Source organism: Gopherus evgoodei, chromosome 2 (genome assembly GCF_007399415.2).
Source record: "Gopherus evgoodei ecotype Sinaloan lineage chromosome 2, rGopEvg1_v1.p, whole genome shotgun sequence".
Taxonomy (NCBI): domain Eukaryota; kingdom Metazoa; phylum Chordata; order Testudines; family Testudinidae; genus Gopherus; species Gopherus evgoodei.
Genome location: NC_044323.1, coordinates 216230723 through 216246682, shown reverse-complemented (window position 1 = coordinate 216246682; position 15960 = coordinate 216230723). Strand labels below are relative to the sequence as shown.

The window sequence follows — 15960 nt, the reverse complement described above, 5'->3', positions numbered from 1 at the left end:
CTGTTATACAGCAGACCTGACTAGATGATGATCTATGAACCACTTAAAATTTGGATCCTTAAGCTGGAACTCTTTTAAATGAGATATCCTGTTTTGCTTACCCACAGTGCACTATGTCTACGTGCAGCACTTGTTGCAAACTTTTCAGCATCTGAGCTATTGCATCTATCCCAGAGTGCTCAGCTAGGTTCTGGGAGCAGGAAAATAGCGACGGTGAATAGTGCACATGTTCATAATTTTGATTTGTTCCCATGACTGATAAGAATAGCTCTGTCCAGTATGAGGAACTACATGTGTTATGAAGGGCTAGGGCTATGATCTTCCACTTGAAGTTGCTATGGTAGAGTGTCAGCACTTTCCTCCCATCTGTGTTCCCGGAGGTCTGGCATATGACCTTTTGAGTTTCCGTAGTTGAAAAGGTGAGGAGCTGGATTTCTCTTTCTCCTTTGAATTACTTCAGTAACTTCTGTTCCTTGGTTCTTGTTGCTGAACTAATTAACAGCTTTTTAACTTCTTGCTTCTAGGATACAGAGAAGGAAATAGACTGGGCCAGTGTCCAGGAGGACATCCCTCCATGGAGCCCAGAAAGTTCTCCCCAGCATGCCACAGCACTACAATGGAGTCACTAAGAGAGACACTGTTCTTTGGGGAAGGCTAGGGAAAAATGAGTGTGTGCTGGGGGATTATGGAAAGGTAAGTGGCTTCTAGAGTGACCAGATGTCCTGATTTTTTGTAGGGATAGTCCTGATATTTGAGGCTTTTTCTTATATAGAAGAAGCCTATTACCTCCACCCCCACCCCTTGTCCCAATTTTTCACACTTGCTGTCTGGTCACCCTAATGGCTTCATCTGCGGTATGAGCGGTTATGATAGCTCTACTATGTATCTTTCACGTAATGACACTGTTCTGTTTTCTGTTTTTAGGAGTGTGTGAGGAACCACTGAGGTAGTGGGTGGACATTTGTGGCAATGACCAGTAAAATAAATGCACAAGGATGGGATTGTCTCAGTGTCTGTGTCTATCTCTCTAATGGTTAATCTTTGTCCTTTTCTGTTTTTTCAGGAGAATACCAAGGGGGGGAGACAGTGTTGCCAAACTTCTGTAGTTTACTATTTAAGTTTCTTTCACTCTGTTTCTGTGTTGATTTTTATTTTTTGGGTTGTGATGTGCCAGTTATAGGGAGGTTTGAAAGTAGGAGTTACTCAGCTGCTCTATGCTCTGGCTACCACCAGATTTTCATGTGGACTTGCATGCTTGGAATCAAAAAGGTGATATGAATGTCAAATATCTCCCTAGTGAAGACAGAACTGGGAAGTGCCACGTAGTTCCAGGACAAGAGTGTTGCTTAAGGGGAAGGGAAAGAGTGAGGACTGAATAAAGTGGGATTACTTAGAAGTTGTGGCAGAGGTATCAGGAGCTGCTTTCCCTCATTTCTGCTGGGTCCTGGTGCCCAGAGTATTTTACCAGGTGGTGCTTGTCCTGCAATGGGATGTACTTCTCTAGATTAGACCTAAAATCTGAAGGAAGGAAAAATAAAATGACTGTATGTTAATGGAGTAGGAGGTTTCTTGTTAAATATGACAGTGTTACTAAATACTTTTGCTCTTAAAAGAATTTGAAATATTAAAAGTTAATATGGGCTCACTATAAAATTTCTAAGCTCTCATTTCAAACTCAGTAACTGAAAACTTGTTGCTGATTACCCCTAGAGTTCAGTGCTGAAAACTGATATGTGCACTTCTGTTCTTCTAGCTTTCTGTATCACTTACAGATCTGAACAACATGTGGTTATGTCTCCTAGGCCTCTAATGTCTAAACTTTTTGGTATGTATCTTATTATGGAATTCCTCCATAACTGCCTTTATTGAAGTCAGTGGGGCAGAGTGTGACCCTCTTGATCTGTGCAGAAGAGGTTCGCCACCCCCGGGTGAGTGCTGCAGTTGAGGAGTGCTGGTATGGAAATGACAGAAGGGCCATAACATACCAGTCTGGATCCTCAAAAGGGTGCTGGGATGGCATCCTGGAGCATTCTGGCAGGGGACTTGAGCCTGGTTAGCCAGACTTGGTTCATCCCTCCTTTGCGCAGAAGCAGGATTTGGAGGCTCCCATGGCACTATCTCACCCCTTCCCCCTCCCCCTTTCTTGGATCTTGCGGAGCCCCGAACCTGTATATCCAAGGGTTTGCTTGGAGAGTCAGACTGGGCTGAGGGAAAAGTGGAGTTGGCTTGGGGGGGAAGGGGGCGCAAGTCTCTCAGTTGCATTAACATTACCCCATAGCCTCCACTCCAAAGATTGCCTGGAGTAGTTGAGGTCAGGGCAGAGTCCCTGGTAGTATATTTCCACTGGAGCCACACGGTCAAGGAATTAGGAATAGAGGGTGGCCTGGGGTTACAGCTAGTGGGGACACAGGCTCCACACAGATGGCTCCACTGATGTTAGAGTAAGCGTTGTCATGGGGGAGGAGCAACCCTCCCATCCCCTCAATAAGCAGTGGGGGCTAATCTCTGAGGTAATCCTTCCAGAGAGTTCCTCTTTGTTGGGGGAGAGAGTTGTCCCCTTCCTACAGCTTTTAATGCCAAAGGGGATAATCTGTCAGTGTCGTTGCGGCTGCTTAAAATGTTCTGCAGTAGATTTGTAGATGCAGCGATTTTATTTTAACTACCCCTCCGATTTTTCATATTTAGATTACAAATCATTGAGTTAACTAAATTGCACTAATTGTTCAGGCTAGGCAGTTTTAAAATTGTATAATGTAGCTGTAAGGCTCTGTTCACTGTGCACATAATAGTCTGAGCTGTGCTGTTTGAAGTGAAATGTGGTTTAAACATGAACACACACAATTTAAAACAACACATGTAGTGAGATCTCAATAAAAAGATTGTACTGACTTTAATTGATACTGTTCTTGTGAGATGGTTATATTCCTAACACACTATGACTAATGCTAATTTGTGTAATTTGTCTCCCCCACCCCAGGTTTCTTCCACAAATAAAAAATATATGGGAGTGCATCCTGAGATGTCTCTAAAGAAAACAATGTGGAATTCACAGCATTAAAGCAGATATTGTCCCGATAGCAAGATGTTTGCTTTTCTGATTAATGGATTATCTTAGTCTGGTAGCATCAGAAGTAATACGAGGTATCTTCCTACATGATTGAACCGTGTCACTGAAAGGACTATGCTGGCAGCACAAGCCATTGGAGGCACACTTCCACCTAAGACCTGGTATACACTGGGTGGGGGGAGGATTGATCTAAGATGCGCAACTTTAGCTATGAGAATAGTGTAGCTGAAGTCGACGTATCTTAGATTGACTTACTTCACGTCCTCGTGGCACGGGATCGACGGCCGCCGCTCCCCCGTCGACTCCGCTTCCGCCTCTTGCCCTGGTGGAGTTCCAGAGTCAACTGGGAGCACATTCGGGATCGATTTATCGCATCTAGATGAGACGCAATAGATCAATCACTAGCCACCTGTCCGGCGGGTAGTGTAGACACTCTAAGGCTTCTAATAAAGTGTTTCTCATAAACCCCAAATATTACATTAATTCTCAAGGTTTGATTCCAGTCAGTCCCATATGATCAGAGAAGGGACTGGAAAGAGAAGCAAGAAAACTGCACGTTTGGTTATTTGTGAGAGAAATTCCCATTCAGTGCATGTATTCAGATTGTTTGGCTTTATTGTAATAAGACACACACAGCTATGCATCCTCAATAACTTTACCGAAAAAGCTCAAGGTCTGGTAACTGCTAGAGAACATGTTTCTTACCATTATGCATTCAGACTTGCTGAGCATCAAAAAATGTTACTTGTTTTGTTCTGAGTTCTTATCCAAACAAATATCAATGTTATGTAAATAACACAGCTTTCTGTGGGCGATTGAATTAATTGTTTCTCCTTATAACCAGAAAGGGATCCCAACTCTATGAAGCAGGAATGATTCTGTTTGTCAGAGCTAATCCTATGGATATGAATACAGCACATGTGTTTTGGTGGCTAAATTTCAGGTCCAGGGAGAGGCAACAATAAGTAGTCTTGTTCTGGGTCTCCCCTTCACCCCTAAAGAGACTGAAGGGGTAAGAACACTGGGAGCACCATGGGGAAAGAGATTGAATAGGAAAAGCCTCCTAGTTAAAAGAATGGAGGAGTGGGTTCCCACCTCTCCCACCTTTCTAGAAACAGTTCAATGCTACTTCCTTTATATTCAGCATGTTTTTAGTATGGTTTATCCCTCCACCAGTTTCTTACTACCACTTATAGTCAGGCACTGCACCATATTGGTAGCCAGAAGTGGAAATAGCTTCCATAGCAGGAGATGACAGGCTGTCATTGACAGCTCTGCATGTTAGTTAACCAGAAAGGAATACACCAAAAAGTGTTCCATGTCTGAACTTGTTGTTTCATGACATATACAAAAAAAATCAGCCAGAGTATAAGTTCAAAATGGTGTCTGTCACACTTGTGTCTAGGCATCTACGTTCTTCATAGGTATAATGCATAAAATGGCAGATATGACATTGAGATATAGCTTAAATTTAAAGTAACAGGTTTGCAATGACTTTTCATTGTACTTTACAAAGTATTATATTTTAATTGGGGCTGTCAAGCTATAAAAAAGTCACAATTGTGCGATTAATCACACTGTTAATAATAGAAAACCATTTATTTAAATGTTTTTGGATGTTTTCTACGCTTTCAAATATATTTACTTCTATTGCAACACTGAATACAAAGTATACAGTGCTCACTTTATATTTTTTATTACAAATATTTGCATGGTAAAAAATAAGAAATCATATATTTCAATTCATCCAATATAAGTACTGTAGTGCAATCTCTTTAGAATGAAAGTTGAACTTACAAATGTAGAATTATGTACAAAAAATAACTGCATTCAAAAATAAAAGAATGTAAAACTTTAGAACCTACAAGTCCAGTCAGTCCTACTTCAGCCAATCGCTCAGACAAGTTTGTTTTACAATTTGCAAGAGATAATGCTGCCCATGTCTTGTTTACAATGTCACCTGAAGATGAGAACAGGCGTTCGCATGGCACTGTTGTAGCTGGTGTCGCAAGGTATTTATTTGGCAGAGGTGCTAAAGAGTCATATGTCCCTTAATGCTTCAACCACTATTCCAGGATGCATGTGTCCATACTGATGACGAGTTCTGCTCGATAACAATCCAAAGCAGAGCGGACCGACGCGTGTTCATTTTCATCTTCCGAGTCAGATGTCACCAGGAGAAGGTTAATTTTCTTTTTTGGTGGTTCGGGTTCTGTAATTTCTGCATCGGAGTGTTGCTCTTTTAAGACTTCTAAAAGCATTCTCCACACTTTTTCCCTCTCAGATTTTGGAAGGCACTTCAGATTCTTAAATCTTGGGTCAAGAGCTGTATCTATCCTTAGAAATCTCACATTGGTACCCTTTTTGTGTTTGGTCAAATCTGCTGTGAAAGTGTTCTTGAATCGAAAGTGTGCTGGGTCATCATCCAAGACTGTTATAACATGAAATATAGGGCAGAATGCAGGTAAAACAGAACAGGAGGCATATAGTTCTCCCCCAAAGAGTTCAGTCACAAATTTAATTAATGCATTTTTTTTTTTAGCGAGCATCATCAGAATGGAAGCATGTCTTGTGGAATGGTGGCCAAAGCATGAAGGGGCATATGAATATTTAGCATATCTGGCACGTAAATAGGCTACAAAATTGCAATGTGAATGCTTGTTCTCACTTTCAGGTGACGACATAAATAAGACGCAGGCAGCAGTATCTCCCATAAATGTAAACAAATTTGTTTGTCTTAGCAATTGGCTGAACAAGAAGTAGGACTGAGTAGACTTGTAGGCTCTAAAGTTTTACATTGTTTTGGTTTTGAGTGCAGTTATGTAACAAAAATCTACATTTGTAAGTTACACTTTCACGATGAAGAGATTGCATAACAATACTTGGATGAGGTGAATTGAAAAATAGGATTTCTTTTATCATTTTTACGGTGCAAATATTTAATCAAAAATAAAGTGAGCTCTGCATACTTTGTATTCTGTGTTGTAATAGAAATGTAGAGAAACATTCAAAATATTTAGTAAATTTCAATTGGCATTCTATTGTTTTAACAGTGCAGTTAATTGCAATTAATTTTTTTAATCACAGTTAACCATGTGCATTGACTGCGTTTAATCAACAGCCCTAATTTTAATGGCACAGAGTTGAACATACTTTGTCAAGTATAATTTTTTCCTTTCAGGTTCTGAACATCACTTTACTTAACACACATTTAGAATTTAACATGAGCTTCCCATAAACAATAGGTATGTCCATACTAAACTGTGCTAGGTGAAGATTGTTTTCATGCACAGTAAAGTCAAAGTTTATATGTGTGAAAGCACTGAGTTATTGAAATAGGTTCATATTTTCTCTCTTTTTGTGAATCAGATGAAGCTCTGCATTTTTCTGGAAAGCTCATATAATGCTTTTGTCATTCAAGTATGACTTGTTAAATACCTGCTACTTTTTTGTTCCCACAAACACGCACACACTAGGAATAGACTTATTCCTTTAACCGAGCGCTCATTGTAAAACATGCTTCAGTTGGTAACTCGTGTCCTCTGAAAGGTTAAGTTTTCATTGTATTTTTGCTTTTAGTCTGCTATCAGTGTCTTTTATCAGATATTCATTTACAAGGGCTTCATTGTACTGAATTTCAGAATATTTTTATTTGCTCTGCAATCTAATTTAACATGTACTTCTACATTGTACTCCATTGCTTTCAAAATCCAGCACATTCTAATTCACTTTAAGAAGCTTTACATTTATATTGTATAAAACCTTTTGTACCTTACTTTGATGAACTCTTAACATCAGCTTTTGAGTGGCTGGTGACAGTTGTCAAATAAACAATTTCCTTCTCCTGTGGCTCTGTGCCATACAAGAAATAAGAATTTTTCAGCCAAGTTTTGGACTCGATTCTGCTACCAGGGAAGTCGATGGCAAGACTCAGGCTTTTAGTCTGTTTCTCTTCTCCCTCGCCCATATAAAATTTAGTAATGATTGCAGAGTGGCCAGATTCAAAATTCCATTAGTTCTCGTCACTTCAGGCTGGGTTATATAATCTGATATAGGTTCTTACTGGTTTAGAGAAGGCTACATTTGACCAGCTGTGCAAGGGTGACTGTCTGTCCCTTGCTGTGGAAAGGCTCTTCACACTTGCCTTGTGTAGTCTATAAAAGACTGGACTGGAGCAAGAAGAGGAGCCACAAGATTCTCAGCTGCATGGATTTAATAACCCAACATTCTCCACAATTGCTGTGGAGGCGCTATGTCCTCTAGTTTTATAGCTAATAGGATGAAATGACAGATTGTGGGGAGTTGTATGTGAGCCTCTGGACTTGGCTTCAGGTTGTGGGGTTGATTTCCTCCCCATCCCTTGACTCTTCATATTGCACGGTCACAGAGCATGAATACTCTGGCATTATTTATGTAATGGATTTTTGTCTTTACTCCAGAAAAAAATGATTTGTCTTTGAGATTCATTAGGGAAGTGTCGGTATTGTGGAAAAATTGTTAGGACTATGGACATAAACTCAAGTGTTCCCAGTCCCCCTCGCTTAGTAGCTTATGTAACCATTATGCTTTTGTATTTACACAGGTTCTCCTGAAGAAAAGCCACTTAAGAGATACAGCTAGTTCTTGTGTCCTTTTTTTATTCCAGGTTGCTGTCTCAAAGGAAAGGATGCTAAAGAAGATACAGCTAAATTAAGAACCTATTAGAAAGTGAATCATGCAGTTTTCTGAAAGGAGCTGAAATGCAGCCCTCTGACAGGGTCATGAACCTGAGACAAGTCTTTGTGACTGTATTGATGTTTGGAGTAGCAGGTCTACTCCTCTTCATGTACCTGCAGGCCTGGATTGAAGAACATCCTACAGGTAAAATAATTTTCTTAACTGTATTGCCTCCATTGCTTTAAGTTGCTGCTTTAAGCTAAAAGAATGTTTTGATGAGAAGGTGTGGTGTGGGTTTTTTATGGGGAGGGGGGCAGTGGAATGGGACTCTAACACTCTATACTACAGTGCAGCAGTCAGCATATGTATCAAGGAATTGCCCCATGCTATGACTTGCGTTTGTCAAGCATCTTTTGCTGCTACCTAAGGCCCTGCCTACGCTACAGGGGTAAGTTGACCTAAGTTACGCAACTCCAGCTACGTGAATAATGTAGCTGGAGTTGGCGTAGCTTAGGTCAACTTATTGCAGTATCTACATCGCGCTGCATCAATGGGAGAAACTCTCCCGTCGATTTACCTTATTCCTCTTATTCTGATGGAATACCGGAATTGACAGGAGAGTGATCTGCAGTCGATTTAGCGGGTCTTCACTGGACCCGCTAAATCGCCCCCTGGTGCATTGATTGCCGCAGTGAGTGTGGATATGCCCTAAGTGTTCTGCATGAATAAACATAAACGCAGGCAGTGTCTCACTATGGCAGGAGTGCCACTGTTGTACTAACACATCAGGATCTCCGTAAAACAGATTTTGGCTTTCTCCGAGTTTCATCTGAGTGACATGTCTCATGAAGAGAAGGCTTTAAGTCCTCCCTTCCCTTCTCTCCCCTCAACTCTGAGACATCCTCCCCCCACATTTAAAAAGCAAATCTTTTTATTCCAAACATCTGTATCTCCTTTACAGCACCTACCTGTTCCTTATTGTCCTCAGTTATGGTCTCTCTCCTAAAAATATGGTCACTTAAATGTTGCTACTAAGTAAAATAATTTGAAACGCTTGTGAACATACAGTGCAATTTGAGATTACTCTAATATGGATGTTGAATTTACTCTTCAGCTGGATTTTTTACTTTATGCTCTGTATACCTGTGGCTTTTTGGCAATGAACTAGCTTGGAGTTTTGGAGAGTCCTAAGCTGACAACTATCTTCAAAAAGATTTTGTGTGCTTCTTTAATCGTATCAGTAGTGGCATGCTGCTACTAAGACAGCTAGAGGTTTTTAATCTGCAAATCACTCTATTTTTATGTTTTGTTAAAAAAAACGTAAAGCATGCTTTGTGCACACTTCTGAACTGTCACTCTAAGAGACTTTAGGGACAAATGTTTTTTGCTGTAAGCAGAACTGGTTTTAGCCTTTGCAGTGCCCTGCTCAAAATGTACAAATGGCATGTCTGCATGCAGCTGCTACGTGACTGAAGACTGACTAGGTTTGAGTTTAGAAGACTATCGGCTCCTACAGCACTGAACTTTCAATTTCTTAGTATATCTTACTTGAAGCCTGGTAAATTTCTAGCGCATCTGCTAAACTTCACATTCTTGCTAATATAAATGTTCTACTCTGGTTTCAAAGGCTCTCCTAGCTGTGGTGTTATATGCCTCATAACCAGACCTGGATTTTTGTAGGGAAGCAAAAAACTATATGCTCAATAGCACTCTATCCCCGGCTAGGTTACAGGTTGGATATTTATGTCCACTCTTATCATTTTTTCCCTTATCAGAATACACTCTTTGCTATCTCTCCTTTTCCTCCAAATGATCATGTATTCTCACACTGGACCTAACTCCATGTTCTTCTATGGCTTGATCTCACTCACTCACCAGCCCCTCACATCTTTGATTTTTCAACAGCACTACGATTCCCACATTCGCCTTATGAGTGTCCTCTTGACCTGGTCTTCCCCAAGCACCTCTGTGTCTGCTCTGATTAAGCTTTTCACACTTGCTCTGTCTTAAACAGATGGTTAAGGGTTAATGTCTCTTTTTTACCTGTAAAGGGTTAAGAAGCTCAGTGAACCTGGCTGACACCTGACCAGAGGATCAATGGGGGAAGAAGATACTTTCAAATCTCTGTGGAGGGAAGCCTTTGTGCTCTTTGTTTTGTTGGCTGTTCACTCTTGGGGCTAAGAGGGACCAGATGTGCATCCCAGGTTTCCCCAATCTTTCTGAAACAGTCTCTCATGTTCAAAATAGTAAGTACTAGCTAGAAAAGGCGGATTAGTCTTATGCTTGTTTTCTTAACTTGTGAATGTGTATTTTGCTGGAAGGATTTTACCTCTGTTTGCTGTAACTTGAATTTCAGACTGGGGGGAGAGGGGGAGTCCCTCTAGTCTATATGATCTGAATACCCTGTAAACATTTTTCCATCCTAATTTTACAGAGATAATTTTTACTTTTTTCTTTCTTTAATTAAAGCTTTCTTTTTTAAGAACCTGATTGATTTTTTTCCTTGTTTAAGACCCAAGGGGTTTGGGTCTGAACTCACCAGGGATTGGTGGGGGGGGAAAGGAGGGGGTGGGAAGGTTAATTCCTCTCTGTTTTAAGATCCAAGGAGTTTGGATCAGCATAGCCTCTCAGGGTAACCCAGGGAGGGGAAAGTCTGGGAGGGGGAAAGGAGGGGGGTAGTTAATTTCTTTGTTTTAAGACCCAAGGGGTTTGGGTCTTGGGTTCCCCAGGGGAGGTTTTGGGGGAACAGAAAGTGTGCCAAACACTATATTTTGGCTGGTGGCAGTACTATCAGATCTAAGCTAGGAATTAAGCTTAGAAGGGTACATGCAGGTCCCCACTTTTTGGACGCTAAAGTTCAAAGTGGGAAAAATACCTTGACACTCTGGCACTTGCACCTCTAAGGACACCCAGTTTTGAAAGTGACTGGCTGATCTCAAATCCTTCCTGAGCCATCTGTTGAATCAGTGATCTCAGTTTCCAAATCTACCATGTACTCTACTCCTCTGTCCTCTCTCTCCCACGGCTCTGTGCACCTGGAATCATCTTCTTGCTTTCTGTTCATGCTCCCTGCCCTTGTGTATAGCAAGGAAAAGGGAAGAATAGCAGCTAAAGGGGTTTCAGAGGCAGAGCTACCAGCTTCTTTCAGGAGCCATCGCCTCTGGTTTGTCAGAAGGGACTGTCTGATAGGACTGAGCAGGTGCATCATACTAAGTGTCTTCAGTAAGAGAGGATGAAGGCCTTCCAGAGGGTGAGGGTAAGCATGCCCCCCATACTTACTAGAGCACTGTTGCCTGGTGTGCTGGATTGAACTGAGCAGGGAGTGCAGGCGGGTCAGACCTGTATGAAGTAGCACAGCTCTTGAGGCATCAGTGCCTGAAGGGTTCCTTGCATGGCTACAGGCCTTACTTGGGCAGACCTTCCACTGAAGCCGACATGTATGCAACAGTCTTGAAGGGTGGCCTTTTATGTGATGATGTCAGTGTGAGTTTTGCCTGAGTAAGGATTGCTGGGTTTGGCCCGTTCTCCATGCCATTTGATGTACTTCAGAGAAAACATCAAGTATTGTGGCATGAATTGAAATGTAGTAACTGTTTCTTAATGTTTGTAGTGGGGCGGCTCCCCCATTCCCACAGAAAAAGAGATTAAGTCAGCTCTGGGAGAAGGTTGGGGCTGAGAGCTGCTAAGCTGAGCTGCTTGGGGAAGCGGCCGCGGCTGGGCGATGCCCCAGTCAGCCATAGCTGGCCTTCATAAAAAGGCTGTGGTCCAGAGGCCCAAAAAAGACACTGTCCAGGCTGGAAGGGATCAGGGCCTGCCTGCAGAAAGGGTACTGGAAGTGAAACAGGGCTGGGGAGACCCAGATGAGCAGGGGAGCTGCAGGGCCTGGTCTAAGGCCCATAGAGGTACTGGGAGGCAGAGGAAGGCAGAAGGTCCAAACCCCCTTGCCTATAATGAGTGGCTTTTACACTGCAGTCTGCCCCAGGGAATAGGGGCTTGGTGATGACTGGCAATAGCCCAGACTGAGGCAAGGTGGGGATTAGAGGGTTGAGGGATTTCCCAGAGAGGGGAGACCCGTAGAGACTGGTGAGGGTATTGCCAGGGGGCAGCCCCAGGGTAAAGGGGCACCGGGGTCCAGGAGGGACATGGGGCTAGCTACAAGTGGGGCACCGCCTGCAGAGGGCGCCCAGGCTGGAAAAGAGCTAATTCCCAACGACCAGCAGGAAGTGCAGCCGGGGTGAGTCCCGCACCTTTACATTGTTCTTTAAATTTAAAGACCCTGTGAATAATAGTTCAGATATGTGGTCGAGGGACAGATGTCCTTATGCCTGGGCCACTTCCTGTCTTGGCTTTTGTTCTTGCATCAATGCCACTGGTCTGTTTCTGGATTCCTTCTGGAGTTCTCTGTGCTCTGCCTCTATTAGTGGCAGTCCTTTGTTCCCAGCCTCCGTAGGGTAAAGGGCTTATGGTGGCTCAGCAGTGGGGCCTGGTCTCTGCCACATAGAGTCCCAGCAGCTTCGCTTCAGGAGCTTGCAGTGCAAGACTCTACACGCAGACTGAACTGAGCTGCTCCCTTTTGAGCCCCACCTCCAATGTGAGCATAACAAGTGGCTGTGGCTCGGCTGGGCCTTCTGGGCCCAGAGCTGATCACCAGGGTATATGAGCATCATACTCTTGCACACCAGCCCTGCAAAGTTATCACCGCACACCAGCATTCCAAAACATAGTTAGGATCCTTAACTCCGAAATTTCTCCTCTTAGTTGGTGTCTGGTTCCTGACATGACTTAATGTGGCTTAGTCAGTAAGTACATCTGACTGAAGGCTACAAAATAATTAGTGAATAGATGCTGTAAGTTTGGCAGCTTGGTTTCATTGTTTTTTTTTTTTTAATGGGGTTATATTGTTCATTGTTGGCAAGTATTCCGATGGGTGCATGAAAACATACATGAATGCTGAATTTTCTTGGACTTCAAAACGAATGATTCATCTGAAAAGTTATGCCATATGCCCTCTCCTGGAGCACCACTGGGTCTATACACTTCTCTCCTTCCCTTCTAGAGCATCAGAGGAGCTGTGTCCCCTCCTACAGCAGTTAGACTCCCTACAGTTAACTTTCTTCTCCTCAACTCCCTCTCTGTCTGGGCTTAGCACTAAAGCTGATCAAAACAATTCTGCTGAAACATTCTTATAAGAATTTGCCCATTAGTCAAAATCAAAATGTTTCATTGAGATGATTCAACTTCCACAGAATTCCACCCAAACCGAGGCAAGGTTCCTTCACGAGCATCTAGTTTCCTGCCAGCTCACTCACCCAGCAGCACACCAAATGGACTGTCTAGAGGCTTGATTCCCTTTTATGGAGACTTCTGAAATTTTTGGCTTCTCATTCAAAATCTGAACAAGACCAGATTTCAAAATGTTGATTTCCTCTGCAAAATAGAACAACTTTTTCTGCCTACCTCTACCCATCATTCGTTCCTTGGTAGTCTCAATCATATGCAGACTACCTGGGGCATGTCAGTCATGCTCCTTGCTCCTACAGACTGTTCCTGTTTCTGCCATGTTAATAGGCAGACCTTTTAAGGACCGGAGAAACCTATTCTTATCTGGAACCTCCAAACAGAAGGGGGATACATACCTAAAGTGTCATATTTAGTGTTTCTCATTTGTTAAGCTTTTATTAAAAGTCAATCTAATCAGGGAACAGAAGCAGTATCGTGTGACTTAGATGGCCAGTCACACACCATGAACTGCCAAAGCAAACAATTCCTGAATAAGCATTTGTGTGAAATTTGTCCAATAAACTAGTCTGTGACTACCTTATATACTTCTAGAAATTGGGATCAGTTTGCAAAAAGGGGCCAACTTAGCAATAGACATTTGCAATGAATAATTTTAACCAGCTCCTGTCAAGGTTTTTTTCCCCACTTTGAACTTTAGCATCCAAAAAGTGGGAACCTGCATGATCACTTTTAAGCTTAATTACTAGCTTAAATTTTGGTATGCTGCCACCAGCCAGAAGTCTGTGTCTGGCAAACTTCTGTTCCCCCAAAACCTTCCCTGAGGAACCCAAGACCCAAACCCCTTGGGTCTTAAAACAAGGAGAAATTAATCACCCCCCCTCTTTTCTCCCCCCCACACCCAGACTCTCCCCTCCCTGGTTTGCCCTGACTCCTTGGATTTAAAACAAACAGGAATTAACCCTCCCCCTTCCTTCCACCCCCCCCCCCCCCAATCCCTGGTGAGTTTAGACTCAAGCCCTTGGATTCTAAAACAAGGAAAAAATCAATCAGGTTCTTAAAAAGAAAGCTTTTAATTAAAGAAAGAAAAGGTAAAAATTATCTCTATAAAATCAAGATGGAAAATGCTTTACAGGGTACTCAGATTCATATAGACTAGAGGGACTCTCCCCCTGCCCCCCACCCCCCCAGCCTGAGATTCAAAGTTACAGCAAACAGAGGTAAAAATCCTTCCAGCAAAAGACACATTTACAAGTTAAGAAAACAAACATAAGACTAATCCGCCTTGCCTGGCTATACTTAGAATTTTGAAACATGAAAGACTGATTCAGAAAGATTGGGAACATCTGGGTGTACGTCTGGTCCCTCTTAGCCCCAAGAGCGAACAACGAACAAAAAAAAAACACAAACAAAGATTCCTTCCACCAAGATTTGAAAGTATCTTGTCCCCCCATTGGTCCTCTGGTCAGGTGTCAGCCAGGTTCACTGAGCTTCTTAACCCTTTACAGGTAACAGAGACATTAACCCTTAACCTTCTCTTTATGACAGCTCCTTTTTAGTAAGCTTGAAATACTTCTGTAATAGGAGTCTTGGGTAGCTTATAGGGGTCATTTTTTGTCTATCTTACAAACTCAGCAGGAGCAAAACAATACTACAGTCTAGTCAACCTTCTCCAGTTACTGGTTGAAATGCCCCATTTCTCCTGAGGCTGTATTCAGTATTTATCCCTGTTGTCTAAATACCCACTGTGCATAATTTTTATCGACCCAGTAATGGCTTGAAGCAGAAAGAGAGGATTTAAAGGGATCAGTAAATTCTGTTCCGAGGTAGTTATAGTGCTTTTGGAAAATCTCCCAGAGAGAACAGGATATGAGTGGATGAATTTCACTCTATAGATCAAAACAGAGTTGGCTTTTTCTCTCTCAAATGTATGTTTGCTAAGGGAGATTGTACAGTCCTTTTCTACGCCTGTATTTGGCAAATACCTGTATCAAGGGTAGAGTTTGATACTTTACGTTAACAGTTTTATGAGTAAAAATACATGAAATGCCATACTGGATCAGAGCATTATCCTAAGTTCATTAGTTGTATCTCCAGCAACAACATCCAGGACCAGATATTTCAGAAAAAGTGTGTAAAATCCCCATAATGAACCAGAACAACCATGTCCCTTGAGGGGGAAATTGCATCTGAACTCCAAGCATCTATTAGTTGGCCACTATCCTGAAACCTTTCTTTTAACTTTATATTTAACTGTACAATAACTGGGCATGCATTATCTATATAAATATTTAGTCCTCTTAGACCCTACTATGCTATTTTCCTCATATTGTGGTGGAGTTGCTCAGCTTGGTTGTCTTCTAAATTATTGATTTTAATTTCCTTATCTTATACAGCAAGAATAAGGTAATCTGAGTGCCTTGCTGGCTTTCTCAGTGCCATTTATTCAATATGTGCTTAAATATGGCAAGTGAAATCTATGGAAGTGGGTGGTCCTAAACACCTGTATTCTACGTTCAATTCTTACTATTCTGGATCATTAACCATTCTTGTGAAGTTGAATGGGCGGGGGAAATAGCTAATACGTGACAGGAAGTGGGATATCAATCTGTAAATATACTGTAGAATTATCAGGCACATGATTTCTTTTGTTCAGTTTGAACTGAACAGATGTTGTTGAAACAGGCACCTATAACTTTGCTGCATAATGGGATGAGATTTAACTGAATTGTTTTTCATTCCTTTTTTCCCCCCTGGATGATTGTCTGCCAGTTTCATTGTCTTCAATGTAACTTCTTTGCCAGAGTTGAATCTGTAGCATATATTGAAACAGTGTGACTTCAAATCACTTTCTTGTTTTTCATACACTTGAAGCAAAAAAATGGATGGGATCTAGAAATCAAAGCAGTCAAATTTGCTGCATGTTTTTTGTGAAGATCTTGGTGGGTGATCTGAAAGGGGATATCTATTAACTGACCACACTGCTGATCGCACAATAG

At 42.0% G+C, this 15960-nt stretch overlaps 1 protein-coding gene across 6 annotated transcripts in view; it reads left to right on the top strand.

Moving 5' to 3' along the window:
- Positions 1-15960, top strand: part of CHST9 (carbohydrate sulfotransferase 9) — a 189872-nt gene that overhangs the window by 66048 nt on the left and 107864 nt on the right. For all 6 annotated transcript variants that reach the window (XM_030552963.1, XM_030552961.1, XM_030552962.1 and 3 more), the window contains one exon: positions 7713-7927. In XM_030552963.1, coding sequence (XP_030408823.1) covers positions 7807-7927 — 121 coding nt within the window. In that variant the 5' untranslated portion in view covers positions 7713-7806. The remainder of the gene's footprint in view (positions 1-7712; positions 7928-15960) is intronic.